The sequence below is a fragment of the Equus caballus genome, chromosome 2 (assembly GCF_041296265.1).
Source record: "Equus caballus isolate H_3958 breed thoroughbred chromosome 2, TB-T2T, whole genome shotgun sequence".
Classification (NCBI taxonomy): domain Eukaryota; kingdom Metazoa; phylum Chordata; class Mammalia; order Perissodactyla; family Equidae; genus Equus; species Equus caballus.
Window position 1 is genome coordinate 11,219,545 of NC_091685.1, and position 18,969 is coordinate 11,238,513.

Below are 18,969 nucleotides of genomic sequence, written 5' to 3' on the forward strand. Positions count from 1 at the left end.
CCTTTCTTAGGAATTCTATTAATGTCTAAGCTCTCTTAGCTTTCTTGTGGCTTCTCTTTCCTCTTCCCTAACCTATCCTATTGAGATAGGATCTAGTTTAGGATGCAAAAAGACCTGATGCATATAGTCTTCCAAATTTTAGTCTTAAACTCTAATTTCAGCTTTTGAAACTCAGTACCATCACTCAGAATTGTTCTATGTTTTATTGGGGCATGCCACTTGTGACACAATTACTACCACTGACAAGATGGGAGGAGGTACCTCAATTAATGTCTCAAAGTATTTTCCCATCACAGATAAAAGGACATAGGACAACGTGATTCCTTACTTGATTTTCCTTTTTAGCACAGTGAGTGTTTCATGCAGCATGTTTAATACAGTGAGTCTACATCTCTATCACCAGATTATAAATTTTGTGATGGCAAGTGCTGTGTCTTACTTATTTCTACATTCCTCAAAGTGGTTCTACAGAAGATGCTCAGTAACTGTTGATTTATTAGGATGTTAAGAATAACTGAATTAAACTTGCCGTGATCAGACAAAGGGGGTAGTTTATTAAGCATGAGTCTGACTGGGCCAGCTTTCCTGGGCAACTAACATTGGCCTGAAAAAGAAAATAATTTGTGGTTGTCAGATACTAATTAAATGGTCCAGCTACTACCGTGACATATTAAAGGACTTTATTCAATTTCAAAAAGAAACAACAAATGAACACTAGATTACTGAAGACTTTTCTTGTTTTCCCTCTCCTCTTTAGGTCCTCTCAAAAGTCATCTCTAGGGAAAATGCCAATAAATGATCACGACTCTGGTGTTGAAGATGAAGACTTTTCTCCAAGACCAATTCCTAGTCCTCATCCAGTAAGTCAAAAGGTATCACTGATCTTATAAGGAACTCACCTTTGTAGTTAGAAACATAAAAGTCTTTTCATGTTAAAGTACTCAATAATACTACTCAAAACTTATTTGTTTCATTCTAAGATATGTCTGGCTATCTATATCTATATATATTCCTCACAGGTACATATAATTATATGTAATAATATATGTGCATATATACACATATTGTAATAAATACATAGAATTCTTATTCCCAGAGAAAACTGAGGCACAGATTGGTTAAGTTACTTGCCCAGGATTACACAACTAGTAAGTAGGAAAGCTGGAGTTCAGGAGGTTTGGTTTCAGAATCTGGTGCTCTTAACTCGTATAGACTTAACATTCTATATTATCACTGGAGCTTTACTTTGGTTCTTATTACCATATGCTGAGAAAACATCCTACTTGCTTTTGGAGATTGCTAATAACCCCTGTCATAATTCATAACTTTTTGATTGCAGCCAACCAGTAGGTTATTTTACAATTGTTGTGCCTTAGTTAGACTAATTACTTATTAGAAGAAAAATGAATGAGAAAAAATTTTTTTAAATTAATATCAAATTCTAACCAAATGAATCACAGTGAGTAGTTTGTTTACTCTTTTCTGCTCACTTCCAACTCTTTTAGTTGGTATCAGTAAAAAAGAGTAACACTGAATAATTTCACTTAGAAAAATATTCTGAAATATTAATTGGAAGATCCTTTGTTATTTAAGATGCAGAAACATCATTTTCTACTAGATCTATTGAAACATCCTGCCTGTGATCATTTTTTTTTGCAGAGAGGGGGGTGAAAAAAGTCTATTGTAAAACAGTTTCCCATATTGTATTCTGTGATCTAAGCAGCATTAGTCAGTGCTTCAGTAAAAGAAGTTCCAGCGTTAAATGAGTTTGTGAGGGCGAGGACCGTGTTATTTTGCTCACAATTGTATTCCTAGTGCTTATCACATAGAATATGTCTAGAAAATATTTGTCAACTGTCTAAATAAAGAATAAACACCTTTTAATAAGTAACTAGATATAATTTGGGAAATACTAGTTTAATGAAAGTGAAACAATACATGCTTCTCCTAGAAAATACTTGGTTTTTTTTTTCGTTTATTTCCCATTTATAGATCTCTAAGATCCAACCATCGGTTCCTGAACTTTCACTTGTGTTGGATGGCAATTTCACAGAATCAAACCCTCTGCCTAACCCATTGGCAATGGTGAATAATGAAAATCCTCCTTTGTTGATTAACCACTCTGAACACTTGGAGCCGTTGCAACCCCAGCTTTATGATGAGAAACACAACCCAGAAGCTGAAGCTGGAGAGCCTTCCTTGAGAGAGCTACCAAATCATTTAAACCAGGGCATTGCTCCTTTGAGACACTGCAAAGTAAGACAGCCATCTGTCTGTAAGAAAGGGAACCCCCATATCAGGAACAGTGTTAAACCATCTTCTCTTGATGGGCCATCTCCTGATACATCTGAAAAGCTTCAAACAGTTTCTGCTGGAAATGTACACAAAGAAGAGTATCCTTTAAGATCCTCCACATTTAATTCCAGGCAGTCTTCTCTTGCCTCTCAGACCTACCCACACAATTTTGTTTTTTCACCCCATAATTCAGGAAGACCAATGGAACTTCAGATACCGACTCCCCCCACACCATCTTACTATTCCACAAATGTTTGCAGTTGTTGTCAGCATCATGGCCATGTTCAATATAGTCCAATAAATTCTTGGCAAGGAATGAATACAGTAGGATCTGTTCAAGACCTCCAGTCTGAAGCCCTTCAGAAACACTCACTATTTCACCCAAACGGATGTCCAGCTCTGTACCATAATGCATTCTATTCTTCCAGTAGTCCTATAGCCTTGAGACCTCAGGGAAGCATGGGTGGTTGTTCTCCCCACGGCAATGTAGAACCATCGCCTGTGGCAAGACTCCCTTCGCATGTGGACTCATGTAACCCACGGCCTTGTGCAGTATGCATGCACACACCCAAGACTGGGTCAGATAATGGAATGATGGGACTATCTCCGGATGCGTATAGGTTCCTCACAGAACAAGACAGACAGCTGAGACTACTTCAGGCACAGGTTTGCTAGCTTTCTTAGTTCTGTTAATTCTTGGTATTAATATAGTTTATTAAAAATAACTGGGGGCCGGTCCAGTGGCTCAGCAGTTAAGTTCGCATGCTTTGCTTCGGTGGCCTGGGGTTCGCTGGTTCGGGTCCCGGGTGTGGACCTGGCCACTTATCAAGCCCTGCTGTGCCAGGCATCCCACATATCAAATGCAGAAGATGGGCACAGATGTTAGCTCAGGGCCAATCTTCCTCAGCAAGAAGAGGAGGATTGGTGGCGTATGTTAGCTCAGGGCTAATCTTCCTCAAAAAAAAAAAAATAACTGGCAACTCTTCAGTAATTACATTTTATGGAGTAGAATTGTAGAATGTCAGAACTGATGGAACCTTGGGAACTGAATTCTAGTCCCTGTTGTTTTACAGATAATTAAAATGAGGATGAGAGAGAAAATTTACCCAATGACACATTGCTAGTTAGGAGTAGAACCAGGACTAGAAAGCAAGCCTTCTCTTGGCTCTGTCTTGTGTGTAGCCTAACCTACAACACAATGGCATTTTTATTTCATTTTTTGCCTCTAATGAAAAGTCTATATAAAATGTGCTAACCCTTTATATACAAGTTAATATAAAGCCTGCACAATGGATTCTGATATAGCTGTGGTTTCTTAACCATACAGTACGTATACTGATCTTTAGCTGGTGTACATAATAGTTCTAGAGCCTCTTCTGTGGATCTATACTAGACTTGTTTCCTTCCTTTTATCCTGAAGTGCTTCCTTTCTTCAGGCCTTTATGGCAAAGTTCTTAGTCTTAATTATATCCTCGCACTGTTTAGTCTAAGAATTGTGTCCCTTTTATTTTCTTTCCTTACTGACACCCTTCTTCTACATATCTACCACAAATCCCCACCCTCGTTCCTTTCCATTGTACCAATGGAAACAACCTGAAATATATTCTTTCATATTTTTTCCATGATCCTTTAACTACACAAATATATGTATAATGGGCATATATACAGGTGATTTTTTAAAAACATTTCGTTTTAGAGTCATGGTGTTTAAGAAAAAAACTAAAAAAGACAATCACATTTTTCAAATTCTCTTAAAAATGGTTTAGATAGGTCACCTGAGAAAAAATTTAGCTTGCTCTTTTTTAAATTTAGAAGGTAAATTCTTTGAAATTGTAAAATATAAGTTGGATTTTAACAAATCATTATAAACATTTGACAAAAATTTTAATGTAGCTAAATATTTCACTTTGAAAAGAAATGTTTGTCATTTATTTCCTTTTTTTAAAAAAAAAGGCTTACAGGGGCTGCCCCTGTGGCCGAGTGGTTAAGTTCGCGCGCTCCGCTGCAGACAGCCCAGTGTTTCGTTGGTTCGAGTCCTGGGCGCGGACATGCCACTGTTCATCAAACCACGCTGAGGCAGCGTCCCACATACCACAACTAGAAGGACCCACAATGAAGAATATATACAACTATGTACTGGGGGGCTTTGGGGAGAAAAAAGAAAAAAATAAAATCTTTTAAAAAAAATAAATAAAGGCTTACAGAGGTTAAAAAGCTCTTAAGCTATTTAGAAATCTTAGTTACCTGGCATTTATGTACTTAAAATGTAAATTATAGACTGCTGCTCTAGTCTAGATTATATGAATCATTATACTTGGGAGAATACAAAATATGATGTAAAAAACGCATCTATGATAAATATATTTTGCTCATGTGAATTCTTTTTCCTTTTTTTTAGGTTACCATCTTGTTTAAAATTTCTAAAAAATTTTATAACACAGTTTCTATATAAGCATATATAGAATTATCTTATTCTGCATAAAATCCCATTATAATGATATAAAACAAATTTTCTAATTGGTTTCCTATAGATTATTTCAACAGTTTCAAGTTTCTGCTATGGCAAACAATGCAACATTGAACATTCGTACACTCCTGTCTCCCTGCATTTGTTCCTGTATCTCTGTGGCATAGATCCCTAGAAATAAAGTGGGAAATCAAAGAACACACATTGTAAATGTTCAAAGCTACCCAAAGTTCTTCCTCTCCTAGTATTCCAAGTCTCATTTTAGTGTAGTGATTAAGCGAGTGGGCTCTGGCACCAGGCTGCTTGGGTACTGATCCAGTTTTGCTATGATCTAAGTTATGCCATCTTACTTTACCTCTCTGACTTTAGTTTTCTCATCCCCAAAATAAGAATATACATACGTTTATTGAGACCTAAGTATTGAATGAGTTATTAGGTAAGGGCTTAGAATAGTGCCTGGCATATAGTTAGTGCTCAATAAACGTTAACGGTTACTATTATTTTCATTATTATTATCTCAATTCATGACGTCACTTCTTAACCCCATCGGTCAGGCCAAAATCTTAGGTTTCAAAAACCCAGGTTTTGGGACCAACCCGGTGGAGTAGTAGTTAAGTTTACACACTCTGCTTCAGCAGCCTGGGGTTTGTGTGTTTGGATCCTGGCTGCAGACCTATGCACTGCTCATTAAGCTGTGCTGTGGTGGCATCCTGCATACGAAAAATAGAGGAAGATTGGCACAGATGTTAGCTCAGGGACAAGCCTTACCAAAAAAAAAAGCAACCCAGGTTTTACTTTCTAGATACATCTTAAACTATTCTTTACCTTCTCTCCTGTTAACCACTCTAATTGAAACCATTGTCTTCTCTTATCCATACACACTCCTTCGAGTACTGTCCCCTGCTGTTTCCTGCAGTTGGAAACACCACAGCCATCTTTTTAAAGCTCAAGTCGGGTCATAGGTCTCCTGCTTATAACTCTCAATGTTTTTCCATTGCAATTAGAATAAAATCCAAATTCCTTACCTTGCCCTCAAAACCCTTTGGATTCAGCTTCTGTCTTCCTCTCCTAGCTCATCTCTTGCCACTGTCTTCCATGTTTACTACACTTCAGCTGCAATAGTGTGCTTTTTGTTCTTCAAAAACATGAACATGTTTCCACTTTAGTCTTTAAGAATTGTGTCTGTTTTTCCTTTCCTTACTGACCCCCTTCTTCCACATATCTACCACAAGGCTTGCCTTAAGTCCCCTTTGCCTGAAACATCCTTCTGATTCTTCTAATGGCTGGCTGCTTCTCCTCATTCAGGCCTGAGTTAGATGTTTTTGTTTTTTGTCTTTAGGGAGCTCTAGGGAGGGAGCTTACAAGATTCATCATTGTATTCTTTAGCACCTTGTGTAGTACTTCACTTGTAATAGTTGCTTAATACGTGTTTTGTAAGTTGAATGAGTGAAAATCGCCACTAGGAAGGTTACACCAATTCTCCAAAACTTTCCACATCTCTGATACTGGGCATATCAAACTCTTAAATTATTATCAGTCTTATAAGTAGAAACTGTAAATTTGCATTGTATTGTTACAAGGTTGATCATTTTATTATTTACTGGCCACTTGTATTTTCTTTCTATAAACTCTGTGTTTAGTCATTTTTCTATTGTCTTTTTCTAATTAATTTAAAAGAGCTCGTTATATAAAGAAAATTGGTTCTTTGTCATATATATGTGGTAAGTATAATATATAATGTCTTTTGTCAAGTGTTGCCTATGTGATCTCTCTAAACCGCGCTCTTCTCATTGTAAATTGGGAACAATGATTAGTATTATATGTAGATTTGAAGGTTAAATGAGTTAATATATATGCATAAAGTGCTTAGTGTAGGACCTGGCTATAGTAAACATTCAACAAATTGCAACTATTTTTATCTCTTAATCCTCACGACTACCTTAGTTTTAGGTAATGTTGAAGCTCATAATGGTTGAATAGCTTTTCCAAAAGGTAGCAGAGTAGGATTTAAACTTAGGTCCTTATGACACCAAAGCCCATGTTCTAAACCACTAAAGTACATATACTATTTTGTGTTATTAAAGCAGGTTATATTTCTACTGATCTTAACAATTTATTGATGATACTTATTTTTCTATATTAATAAAGTTAATCCACTAAAATTAATGAGATGAGTTGAACACAATAATATAATTTGTAGGGAAATAGAAAATTGCAGTATTTAAAAGGGAGGCTCTTCCACTTCTAGATATGTACCCAAGAGAAATGAAAAAATATGCTCACACAAAAACTTATACATGGATGTTCATAGCAATGTTATTTATAATAGCCAAAGGTGAAAACAATCCAGTGACCATCAACTGATGAATGGATAAACACAATGTGACACCTCCTACAATGGGATGTTTTTTGGCCATCAAAAGAAATGAAGTATTGTTATGTACTACAGCACGGGTGAACTTTGAAAACATTATGCTAAGTGAAGGAAGCAAGATACAAGGCCACATATTGTATGGTTCTGTTTATATAAAATGTCCAGAATAGGCAGATCTGTAGAGACAGAAAGTAGATTAATGGTTGTCATAGGCTCGGGACACTGGCAACGGAGAGTAACTGCTAATGGGTACTGAGTTTTTGCAGGGGTTGATGAAAATGTTCTGGAACTGGATGGTGGTTATGGTTGCAAACTTTGTGAATATACAAACCACTGAATTGTATACATTAAAGGGATGAATTTTATGGCGTGTGAATTATATCTCAATTTTAGAAGGAGGGGAAGCTTTTGGTATTTGAACCTCAGTTTTGCTACTTGTTAGTTATGTGACCTGGCAAATCAGTTTATTTTTAATGCCTCAAGTTTTCTCATCTGTAAAGTGTGGTTAATAGTAGTACGTTCATCATGGAGTTTTCAAAATCATACATAAGAGCTCTTAGTATAGAGTCTTGTAAACAGGAAGCACTCAGTAAGTGTCAGCTGCTGTTATTAATATTTCCACTTTTAACATGGCCAATTCTGATTAACCTTTATAAAAAGAATCTTGTGTAAAACATTTTCAATATTTGGTAAATAAAGTTAGAGCATACCTCCTATCTTGTAAGTGAAAGAAGAATAAAATGTTGGTTTGAAGTGTTAACATTGAGACTTTTCTGTTTGTGTCAATATATGAATGCTCATCTAAACGCCTATATGTTTTCACTTGTAAATTTACCATTAGCTCACATAAGTACTTTTTACTAATGAATGATAATGATTTTCTCCATTGAATAAGTTTTGTAGTATGATCTAGTTGAAATGTGAGAAAATATGGGTAAAAGTAAGTTATTTATAACTGGGGCACCTTGTAATTCATTTTTAAATTCTGGTGCCAATTTAGTTGATTACTTTACTGTCAGTTTAAAGTGTGTTTTTAATTGATACAGATTCAGCGTTTATTGGAAGCACAGTCTTTGCAGCCCTGTTCCCTTAAGACAACCACTGTTGAAGACACGGTGCAAGCTGCAAGCCAAATGGAGTTGGTTTCCATGGAAGCACAGTCTTCCCCTGATTTGCACATGAGAAAAAGTGTAAGCATTGCTGTGAGCACAGGTAATTTCCTTTTTTTATTTGTAAGAAATTTTTTAAAAATGCTTTTCATATCTACTTTTTAAATTTTTACATTGAAATTGGTGCATGGTACCAGTAGAACGAAAGCCAAGGTGATGAGAGTATAAGTTGTTTAAGTCTTTGTGTAATTTTACTCTTTCTCAAGGTAAAACTATACTTGAAAACAGATATGAAAGCACATAACACATTGTTTGTTTGTGCTGCTTTCCCAGGTGGAACCCGATTCTAATAAGGGAAGTCATCTGTGGTTTGAGGGGTCAGGGGAAGTTTTATCTGCGCAGTGTTATTGATTCTAGTTCTTGAAGGGTATGAGGCTTTTAGTAGGTGGAATTGAGAGGTGGCAGAACAGATTGGGTAGAGAAAATAGTATCGACTTGGTGAGAAAATACAGGGGTCTGAGTTGTCTAGTACTCTGCATTACTATGTTATGGAGAACCTTGACTACATCTTTCACAATGCATGTCTACTTCATTTGGTAAGCAACATTGAAGGCCTTTTAAAAAATGAATTAATAATATAAATGACATATTTGTTTACATGTTTATTCACCACCAGACCATGAGATCTTCAAGGACATCTTTGTTTTCCCAGGGTCTAGCAAGATGTTTAGTACATAGGGTGGTGGTGATAAGAATGAAGAGGAAGAGTCATGTAGGATGTTGATAAGATTTGGTAACTAATTGGATGTGGCAATTGGAAGAGATAGAATTCAAAAGTTACTCCAGCATTAAATGCAATGTGACATCCTGGATTGGATCCTGGAACAGAAAAAGGACAGTAGTTGAAAAACTGGTGAGGTCCAAATAAAGTCTGGAGTTTTAGCTAATAGTAATGTACCAATATTGGTTTCTTGATTTTGAAAAATGTACCATGGTAATGTAAGATGTTAACATTAGGGGAAACTGGGTACAGAGTATCCAGGAACTCTCTGTAGTATCTTCATTGTAAATGTAGAATTATTCCAAAATTAGAGGTTTATTAAAGATGAGAATGAATGTTTCTCCAGGATTTTAAATCTGAATGACAAGGGAAGGCAAGTTAGAGAAGTAGAGGAGAGAAGATGAGTTCAGTCTAGATACCTGCTGAGATTGAGCTACTTTTGGAAATGTAGATACTGATACTCATATGTCAGAAGAGTGGAGGTGGGTTGATGACATAAGACTTGAGGAAGTAGCAGATGAAGAGTTGAGCCAGGAGAATAAAAATTTAGGAAGAAGAATAAAGAAGGAAGACAGATTTTTACATATATTCTTTTGCTGAACACATGTATTATCTAAATTGTCCATGTGGAGGGGAGAAAGGAAGGAGGATAACAAGAACCTCATGTACATTTATAAGTCAAATTCAGGTATTACTCAGTTAAGATTGTTTGGCTGCAAGTAACATAAACCACTCTGAACTAATTTAAGCAAGGAAGGGGAATTTACTGGAAGGATATGTGGATGGTTCATGAAAACCAAGGCCGAGAATGGGGCTAGACTTGAGGAAAAAGCTGGAACTAGAAACTGCAATACTTTTAGGACTATTCAGTTATTCTACATGGCTGTTTTTACTCAACTCTGTCTGCAGTCTGCATTCACTGCTTTGCATTTCAAAATATAGCTCACCCAGAGCTCCAAAGTTTATGTGTTATACAGTTCTAGCCAGGTACACAAATCAGGTTACTATCCTTCAGTCCCCGTTTCAAATTGCAGAGAATCTGAATGGCCTAGTCTGGGTTAGGTTTTAATCCCTGGTTTGGTGGTAAGGGGTTTGAGAAGCATGTAATAGGAACCTATCTGTTGGAGCCCCACCTTTGCTAAGTGCAGAGGTGATAGTTCCCAGAGAAAGTGTGTGTGTGTTTGTGTGTGTGTGTTGTAGAGGGGTGGTGGTAAAGGAGCTGTGGGTATTGGGAGCTAAATAAGCACACCAAAAAGTACAGTTTCCTCCTCTGTCCTCTTGTAAAATTCTGTACTTACTGTATTACATTTGCTTATCATTTGTATCTCTCACTAGACTGTAAGCTCTTGGGATCTGGAATACTGCCTTATTCACCGTTGTATCTCGTTGCCTAACATGATGCCTAAAACATAGTGTGCCAAATAAATGATAATTGAATGAAGTCATTCACATGATCAGACTGATAAATTCTGAAATTATTTGAAACGAGTTTTTAAGCATGATACATAGAATTCAAATATTTTGAAACCTCATATATTCATATTCAGTTATTACTTATATGCAGAAAAGAATTGTTAATAATCATTTGAACTAAATGGCTTTTTTTTTCCTGAGGAAGATTAGCCCTGAACTAACTGCTGCCAATCCTCTTTTTGCTGAGGAAGACTGGCCCTGAGCTAACATCTGTGCCCATCTTCCTCTGCTTTATATGTGGGACGCCTGCCACAGCATGACTTTTGCCAAGCGGTGCCATGTCTGTACCCGGGATCCGAACTGGCTAACCCGGGGCTGCTGAAACGCGGAACAGGCAAACTTAATTGCTGCACCACCGGGCTGGCCCCCTAAATGGCTTTTAGAAGTATATTCTACAATACTACCTATTTCTCTAAAGATACATATCAATATGTATTCAGGAACAGTAGCAGAACTTACATAACTTTTTCAAAATTGTCCTTAAAAAAAATTTTTTTTTAAATGTTTAGTGAATAGGGGGGCCGGCCCTGTGGCCAAGTGGTTAAGTTTGTGCACTGCGCTTCGGTGGCCCAGGGTTTTGCCAGTTCAGTTCCTGGGCGCGGACATGGCACTGCTCATCAGGCCATGCTGAGGCGGTGTTCCACATGCCACAACTAGAAGGACCCACAACTGAAAATATACAGCTATGTACTGGGGTCTTTAGAGAGAAAAAATAAAAAATAAAATCTTAAAAAAAAAATGTTTAGTGAATACAAAATTAAATCATGCTTTTATTAATTTATTTTCATAAAGTCACTCAAGTTGACCTCAAAGTAGAAAGCATTTGAGTTGGATTTACTTTTTGGTTTTAACTTTCTTGGAATCATTATATATAGCAGTATTTCTCGAATTGTGGAATGCTTACCGCTCAGATTCAAAAGATGATTTGGAGTGCTATACAGATGAATATTTTATATTTTGTAGATATATTTATTCTTATGAGTATTGGAAAAATGTAATTAACATCAAATCTGTGAATTCACAGAAATGATGAAGCTAGGTAAAAATAAAGTGAGTTGATTTAAAGAAAAGCAATAACCAAATAATACATGCAAATAATTCTGCAAATAATTGCACGGGTGATCCATAAAGTTTGGGAAACGTTTGATTTTTTAAATACCTGCCTGATTTACATATGTCTGCTACATTCCTAATTTAGTTTCATAAATACTGTATTTAAGGATCAAAATCAGAGAGCCTAGCGTTTTGTGTTTTATATATTTCTCCTGTTTTTCAGAACAACAATTTTCAACATACACACAATCCCCCCCCCCAAAATTGTATTCAGAACTTTACTATGTAAAGCACATCATTTGAGAGCCATACCTCTTAAGAGGCAGGGCTCAGAATGTCCCCTTTCCCTTTGTACCCCAATTTTCTATCTTGTCACCTTTTACTTACCTCTTCATGGCATTTCTGAGGAAATATAATCTGAAAACAGTTACAGGTGATTGTGTTAAAATAATATATTAATCTTACTTAACAAAGATTTGTCAGAGAATTATTTTTATAGTTGAATATTTGTTTCAGTATCTATTAAATCACTTCACCCCCAGGTGCCAGCCTGTTTTGGAATGCAGCAGGTGATGACCCAGAGCCGGAATCTCAGCTGAGGCAAGATGACACCAAGATTTCCAGTGAGGACATGAATTTTTCTGTTGATATTAATAATGAAGTCACAAGTACTCCGGGTAGTGCATCTTCATTGAAAGCAGTTGATATTCCCAGTTTTGAAGAGAGCAACGTTGCTGTGGAAGAAGAATTTAACCAGCCACTTTCTGTGTCCAAGTAAGGTCTCTTTGATTCAGTATTCATCCTACTTGTTTTTTTCTTTTTAGATTCTGTCATTCTTTTGGTGTTCTAACTCAGAAACTATTTGTCTTGTAAATAGTATTTTCATTGATATCTTTCCTGATATAGTTCTTATGTAATTGACAATTCTTAGCCTTCCAGGAACCATTCCCAGATGTCAATAATTAAATGTGTGACAGTCTGGCTGAATCAGAACATCTGAAGAAAAGTTCAGAAATGCATGTGCTCAGACCTCACCATAGAGATTCTGATAACACTAGGTGCCATATGGAGACGGGGTCCTGAATTTTGTAAAGTTTTAAAGATTCCCCCTATTTCAATTATATATATATAAAAGTCTTTATTTTTGAGAGATACAATCTGAATATTTACATATGAAATGTTATCTGAGATTTACTTCAGAATAACCTGGTGGAAGATGAAATGGCTAGGGGTATAATTGAAATAAGACTGACTATGAGTAGGTGATTTTTAAAACTGATTGTATATAATGACGTATTTATTCTTTGTGTTTGAAATTTTTCATTATGCAATTTTCTATTAAATAAAATAAGGATTCCAAAGTAATTTAGATCTTTAGTAAATTTGGAAACAAGTTCAGCAAATATTCTTTGAGCTTCTACTATGTGCTGCCACAGAACTAGGCCCTAGAGATTGAGCAGTAGTAGACAAAGCTTCTGATTCATTGAATTTTCATGAGTTCTAGAGACAAACAGTAACCACATAAACAGTAAATAATATAATTTCATATAGTGATAACTGCTCTGAAGAAAATAAGAGTGATCAAGTGGAGTGAAAGTGGGATGACAGCATGGGAGCGAGGGGATATATTAAGTAGGTGGTGAAAGAAGCTTTCCTTGAGGGAGTAACATTTGAGCAGTGACTTGAATGATGAGAAGGAGCTGGCCATGAGAATATCCAGAGGAGAGTGTTCCAGGTGGAGGAAATGGCGAGTGCAGACCCTGAGGTATGCATGAGCTTGACAGTTCCAGAAACAAGTAGGAGAGCCATTGTGGCTAGACATAATGACTATGAGGAAGAGCATGGGAAATGTGGTTAGAGATATGGGCAGGAGCAAATTATGTAGGGCTTTGTAGGATGTAGAAAGTAGTTTTGAATTTATTCTCTGTTTATTAAAGCCGAGGACGGTTTTAGACAATGGGGTAGTATAATGTGATTTTTCATTTTTCAAAGACCATTCTAGCTGTTTGTGGCAACTGAACTGAAAAGGGTTAAGAGTGGAAGTAGGGAGACTGGTTAGTAGACTAAAGACCAAGTGAGATGAAGGTGCCTTGACTTGTGATGGAAGTGGTGGAAGGGATCAGGGGTAGAATAAATTTTGAAGGTAGAGGAATAGTGTAGGTGTAAAACACTACAGGATAATATCACATGAAACAATTAAAAGGCGTGAATTTGGTGATGGGGTGGCATGGGACAGGCAGGCAGTCGATTACTTTTTAAAATTATAAGCCTTGTGATAATATCTGACATTTTAAATTATTCAGATTATAATAGTGATTAAAACAATAAACATGGCCCTCCAGAAAACTAGAGAGAAACCTTTGTCCTTTCCTCAGTATAGTATATGTTTTTTGTTTGTTTGTTTTTGAGGAAGATTAGCCCTGAGCTAACATCCATGCCCATTTTCCTCCACTTTATATGTGGGACGCCTACCACAGCATGGCTTACTGAGCAGTGCCATGTCCGCACCCGGGATCTAAACCAGTGAGCCCTGGGCCGCTGAAGCGGAATGTGCGAACTTAACCACTGCGCCACCGGGCAGGCCCCTATAGTATATGTTTTAATCATATAATTCAATTAAGTATGTGTACTATGTTCCACAGTGTATTAAAAAGATCTGTATACCTGTCTCTCCCACTAGATTGAATTCCTACAGGATTGGGATCATATTCATTTCTCTATCTTCTGAACTTGACCCAATGTATGGTTCCCCATGTTAGCTACTTCGTAAATGTTCACTGCTAGGAAGAGCAGTTTGGGGTGAGCCTCAAGAAAAGTCACCATTTTATTTGGAGTAATTATAGAAACTGAGAACAAAGAGGAATGAACTGTGGTTATCCTTATTTATCCTCCTTGACTTACTTCTGTAAACAGTAGACTACTTTCTAGAATTATGGGGGTTTTCCCCCTGAAGTAATTTTTAGGTCAGAACTTTAAAAATCTCCAATCCATTGTTGTTTTTAACTTCCGAAACAGATCTTAGTTAATTGATAGAATGCAGTTAACTGCATTTTCGGGCAATTAATCAGCTCTGTTGATTCCAACACATAACTAGATGTAAATCTAATCTCTGTTCAACATAATGTATTGATTTGGATTGAATACTATCACCAGTGTTGTCCATGGTAGTTTTGGTGCTTCTCTAGGATTCCTCCCAACATCTGGTCTGATTCATGCTATGGTTCCCATGGCTAAGTATTCACACATGGCACCTAGCCGTCTGAGTGCCCTGTCCCCCTTGAATGTCTTGCTGGATCGATTGGTCTTTCTGATGTTAAAGCAGTCTGTGAAGGATAAATTTATTTGTCTTGCAGCATAATTGGTAATTGATTGCTTTTTCCCAGTGAAAAGTAGTAGTATGTGATATTTAGAGACTTTTGAAATGATCTTATTTTTATTCAGAAGTCATTCTTTAGACATACTTACTAATACTTGCCTTATTAGTCATCTTTTAAAATTTTGTTTTAATCTGAAATCTTTTGAAGTTTGAAATCTTTAATGTTTTGGTTCTTTTCTTCTTTTTCAGCTTTTGGTTTTGCTTGCTAGGTTAGACACCACGACAAATATTTTAAAATTCTCAAAAATGCAGGATAGCAGAGTGATTGAGAGCATGGGCTCTGGTGTCAGACTGCCTGGATTTGAATCACAGCACTGTGACCACCAGCTAGTCTCATAATTTCTGGATGACTTGGTTCTCTTATCTTTAAATGGAGAAAATAAAAGTACCTGTCTCATAGCGTTGTTGTGAGGATTAAGTGAGTTAATATATGTAAAGCACTTAGAACAGTGCTTTAGTACCTAATTACTGTTACCATTTGGCTAAAGATGGAATAAGGTAAACTCAGTAACTGACACGGGCTCTCCTTAAAAATAAAGTGCTTTGCAAATGTTTGGGTGATAAAAATCCTGCTTAGTACAAGTAATTTCCCGAAAAGCCATAAGATCTCCAAAGGCTGGATTTCTGCTTCTGTGTTTGAGAGTTTTTGTGTTTTCATTAAAGTGAAATAAGTTAACATGGTTGAAGATAAAGTTTCTGATCTGATGTACGAGGAACAAGGGGAAAGCAGCAGGAGAGGAAGAAAACAGACAATTAGGGATCACCCACTATGTATATCTGGTACTATGCTAGGCACTTTTATCTCCTTTAATCCTGTCTCATTGTTTTCAACCCAGGGAGGTGGATATCATTTTTCCCATTTTATGGATGAGGAAGCTGAGGCCCAGAGCAATTAAGAAATTTGTCCGAGACATGATGAACACACAGATAACTGTATTATAAATGAAAATGTGTGTGACATAGAGATAAGAGGAAGTGCTAACGGGAGTTACAAGAAGCAACAGAACATATCCAGTTAGGGTTGTAGAACGATATCACAGAGGAACCAAACTTAAAATGACCCTTGAAGGGTAGATAGGATTTTGACAAAGTGTGCCAATTTAAAGGCATTAGAGCAGTAATTCTTGACTCCATGGCATTTGAAAATATAGGTAAATCCGGGCCCTTCACCTTCAGAATCTCTGAAGGGAGAGATCAGAACAGTTGTGTTTTTTGAAACTTTACAAGTGATATTGATGTGTAGCCAAGGTTGAAAACTACTGCATTGTAGACAAAAAATCTAGACTGAATTCAGAGTATTAGTAATCCAGTTTATACAGAATATAAAGTAAAATGGGGCATTGTAAGACATGGGCTGAAAAGCCAAGTTGGCTACCAAGTTTTGGAGAGCTTTGATTGACAGAATAAGGAATTGTGTTTGTTTTAATAAGCCATTTAAGGTTTTTGTTTGTTTTGTTGTGGTAAAAAATACATAACATAAAATTTACCATCTTAACCATTTTTAAAGGTAGTGTTAAGTGTATTTACATTATTGTGAAACATATCTCCAGAACTTTTTCATCTTCCAAATCTGAAACTCTATTAAACAACTACTCCCCTTTTCCCCTTCCTCTCAGACCGTGGTAACCATCATTCTACTTTCTGTTTCTATGAATTTGACTACTTTAGATACCTCATGTAAGTGGAATCATACAATACTTTTCTTTTTTTTCTTTTCTTATTTCACTTAGCATAATGTCCTCAAGGTTTATCCACAGTGGTAGCATATGACAGAATTTCCTTCCTTTCTAAGGCTGAATAATATTCTGTTGTATGTACATACCACATTTTGTTTATCCATTCATCCATCAATGGATATTTGGGGTTACTTTCATCTCTTGGCTATTGTGAACGATGCTGCTGTGAACATGGGAGTGCAAATATCTCTTCCAGATCCTGCTTTCAGTCCTCTTGGATAGATGCCCAGAAGTGGGATTGCTGGATCATATGGTAGTTCTATTTTTAATGTTTTGAGGAACTGCCATACTGTTTTTCCATAGTGGTTGCACCATTTTACAATCCCAGTAACAGTGCAAAGGGTTCCAGTTTCTCCACATCTTTGCCAACACTTGTTATTTTGGGGTTTTTTTAACAGTAGCCATCCTAGTTGGTGTGAGGTAATATCTCATTGGTTTTTATTTGCATTTCTGTCATGATTAGTGACTTTGAGCATCTGTTCATATGCTAGCTGGCCATTTGTATATCATCTTTGGAGAGAAATGTCCTGTGCCCATTTTTAATTAGATTATTTGTTTGTTGTTGAGCTGGAGTTCTTTATATATTCTGGATATTAACCCCGTATCAGATACATGATTTGCAAATATTTCTCCCATTAAAAGTTATAGGCACTTTTTCTCTGTGTATAAGATTTAGTTCTTTGTATCTATTTAAGTGTGCAAATTTGGATACTGAGGGAAATTATACAATGTAATTTCAGTGAAGTTCTTTTGAGTTTAGGATAAATTCACTTGTGTCTTTACTGGTTTAAATGCAGTTTCACCTTAAGGAAGGAGATGGACTGGGTGACTTCAAGATCTCCTTCCTGATTTTTTTTTGTGTGTGTGAGGAAGATTGTTCCTGAGCTAACATCTGTTGCCAGTCTTCCTCTATTTTAGTGGGATGCTGCCACAGCGTGGCTTGACAAGTGGTGCTGGGTCCACGCCCAGGATCTGAACCTGCGAAACCTGGGCCACCAAAGTAGAGCATGCAAACTTAACCACTATGCCACCAGGCTGGCCCATCCTTCCGGTTTTTGTGACCAGTGTGTCTTTGTGTCTTAGATACCACATGGTGATTATAATAATCTCTATTTAGGCGGCATCCCACATGCCAGAACTAGAAGGACCCACAACTAAAAATACACAACTAAGTACCAGGGGGCTCTGGGGAGAAAAAGGAAAAACATCATTTTAAAAAATAATAATAATAATAATAATCTCTATTTGTAAATTTTATTTGTTAAAAGATTGATACATTGTATTTTTGTTTTATTATTTCTTCAGGGTCTCAGACTTCATTACCAAATTTCATTTGAGAAAAAGGAACTGAATGTAGAATTATATCTTGCTTTTAAAGGTTTTTATTTTGAGATTTTAGATTTACAGAAAAGTTGGACAAATGGTACAGAGTTCACCCAGCTTTCCCTAATGTTAACATCTTACATAACCAAAGTAAAATTATGAAAACCAGGAAATTAACATTGGTACAATATTATAAACTGCAAATTCTAATTGTACCAGTTTTTCTAGTGATGTCCTTTTTTGTTCCAGGATCCCATATAAGGTCGATCCCACATTGATTTACTATCTCCTTAATCCAATCTGTGACACACCCTCAATCTTTCCTTGTCTTTCATGACCTTGACTCTTTCGATGAGTACTGGTCAGTTATTTTGTAGAATGTCTCTTAATTTGGATTTGTCTGATACTTTCTCATGGTTAAATTGAAGTTTTGCATTTTGGGCAAGAATACCACAGAAGTGGTATTATAGGTCTTCTCAGTATATCATATCAGTGGGTAAATGATGTCGTATACAATATTAACCTTGATTAATCAGTTAAGGTGATGTCTGCTAGTTTTCCCCCTGTAAAGTTAAAATTTTTCCCTTTGTAGTTAATAAGTACCCTGAGACTTTGCAAATATCCTCTTCTCAAGCTTTCTCTCCCTGATTTTAGCATCCATGGATGGATCTTGCCTGCAGCAATTATTACTGTGGTAGTTGCCTAATGATGATTTTGCATTTTCCTCATTCCTTCTACATTTGTAAGTTGGATTTCTTCTATCAGAAAAAGCTGCTCCTCCGCTTATGTGTTTATTCATTTATTAATGTCAGTATGGACTGCTGGACATTTCTTTTATTCTGTGACTTAGAATCCAATAATATCATTATTTTGTTGCTCAGATTATTACAGTTTTGGCCATTGGGAGCTCTTTCAGATTGGCTTCTGTTTCCTTTGGAAAAGCCCCCATCCTTTTTCAACCATGTTCTTATTTTCTGGCACT

At 36.5% G+C, this 18,969-nt stretch overlaps 1 protein-coding gene across 8 annotated transcripts in view; it reads left to right on the top strand.

Annotated features, from left to right (window-relative positions):
- STIL (STIL centriolar assembly protein) overlaps positions 1 to 18,969 on the top strand; it is a 54,538-nt gene that overhangs the window by 24,692 nt on the left and 10,877 nt on the right. For 4 of the 8 annotated variants that reach the window (XM_014737533.3, XM_070248098.1, XM_070248104.1 and 1 more), the window contains 4 exons: positions 758 to 860; positions 1,993 to 2,961; positions 8,183 to 8,348; positions 12,095 to 12,326. In XM_014737533.3, coding sequence (XP_014593019.3) covers positions 758 to 860; positions 1,993 to 2,961; positions 8,183 to 8,348; positions 12,095 to 12,326 — 1,470 coding nt within the window. Of the gene's footprint in view, positions 1 to 757; positions 873 to 1,992; positions 2,962 to 8,182; positions 8,349 to 12,094; positions 12,327 to 18,969 lie in introns of all 8 variants that reach the window. The other 4 variants (XM_023630357.2, XM_070248101.1, XM_005607072.4 and 1 more) reach the window with 1 other exon arrangement.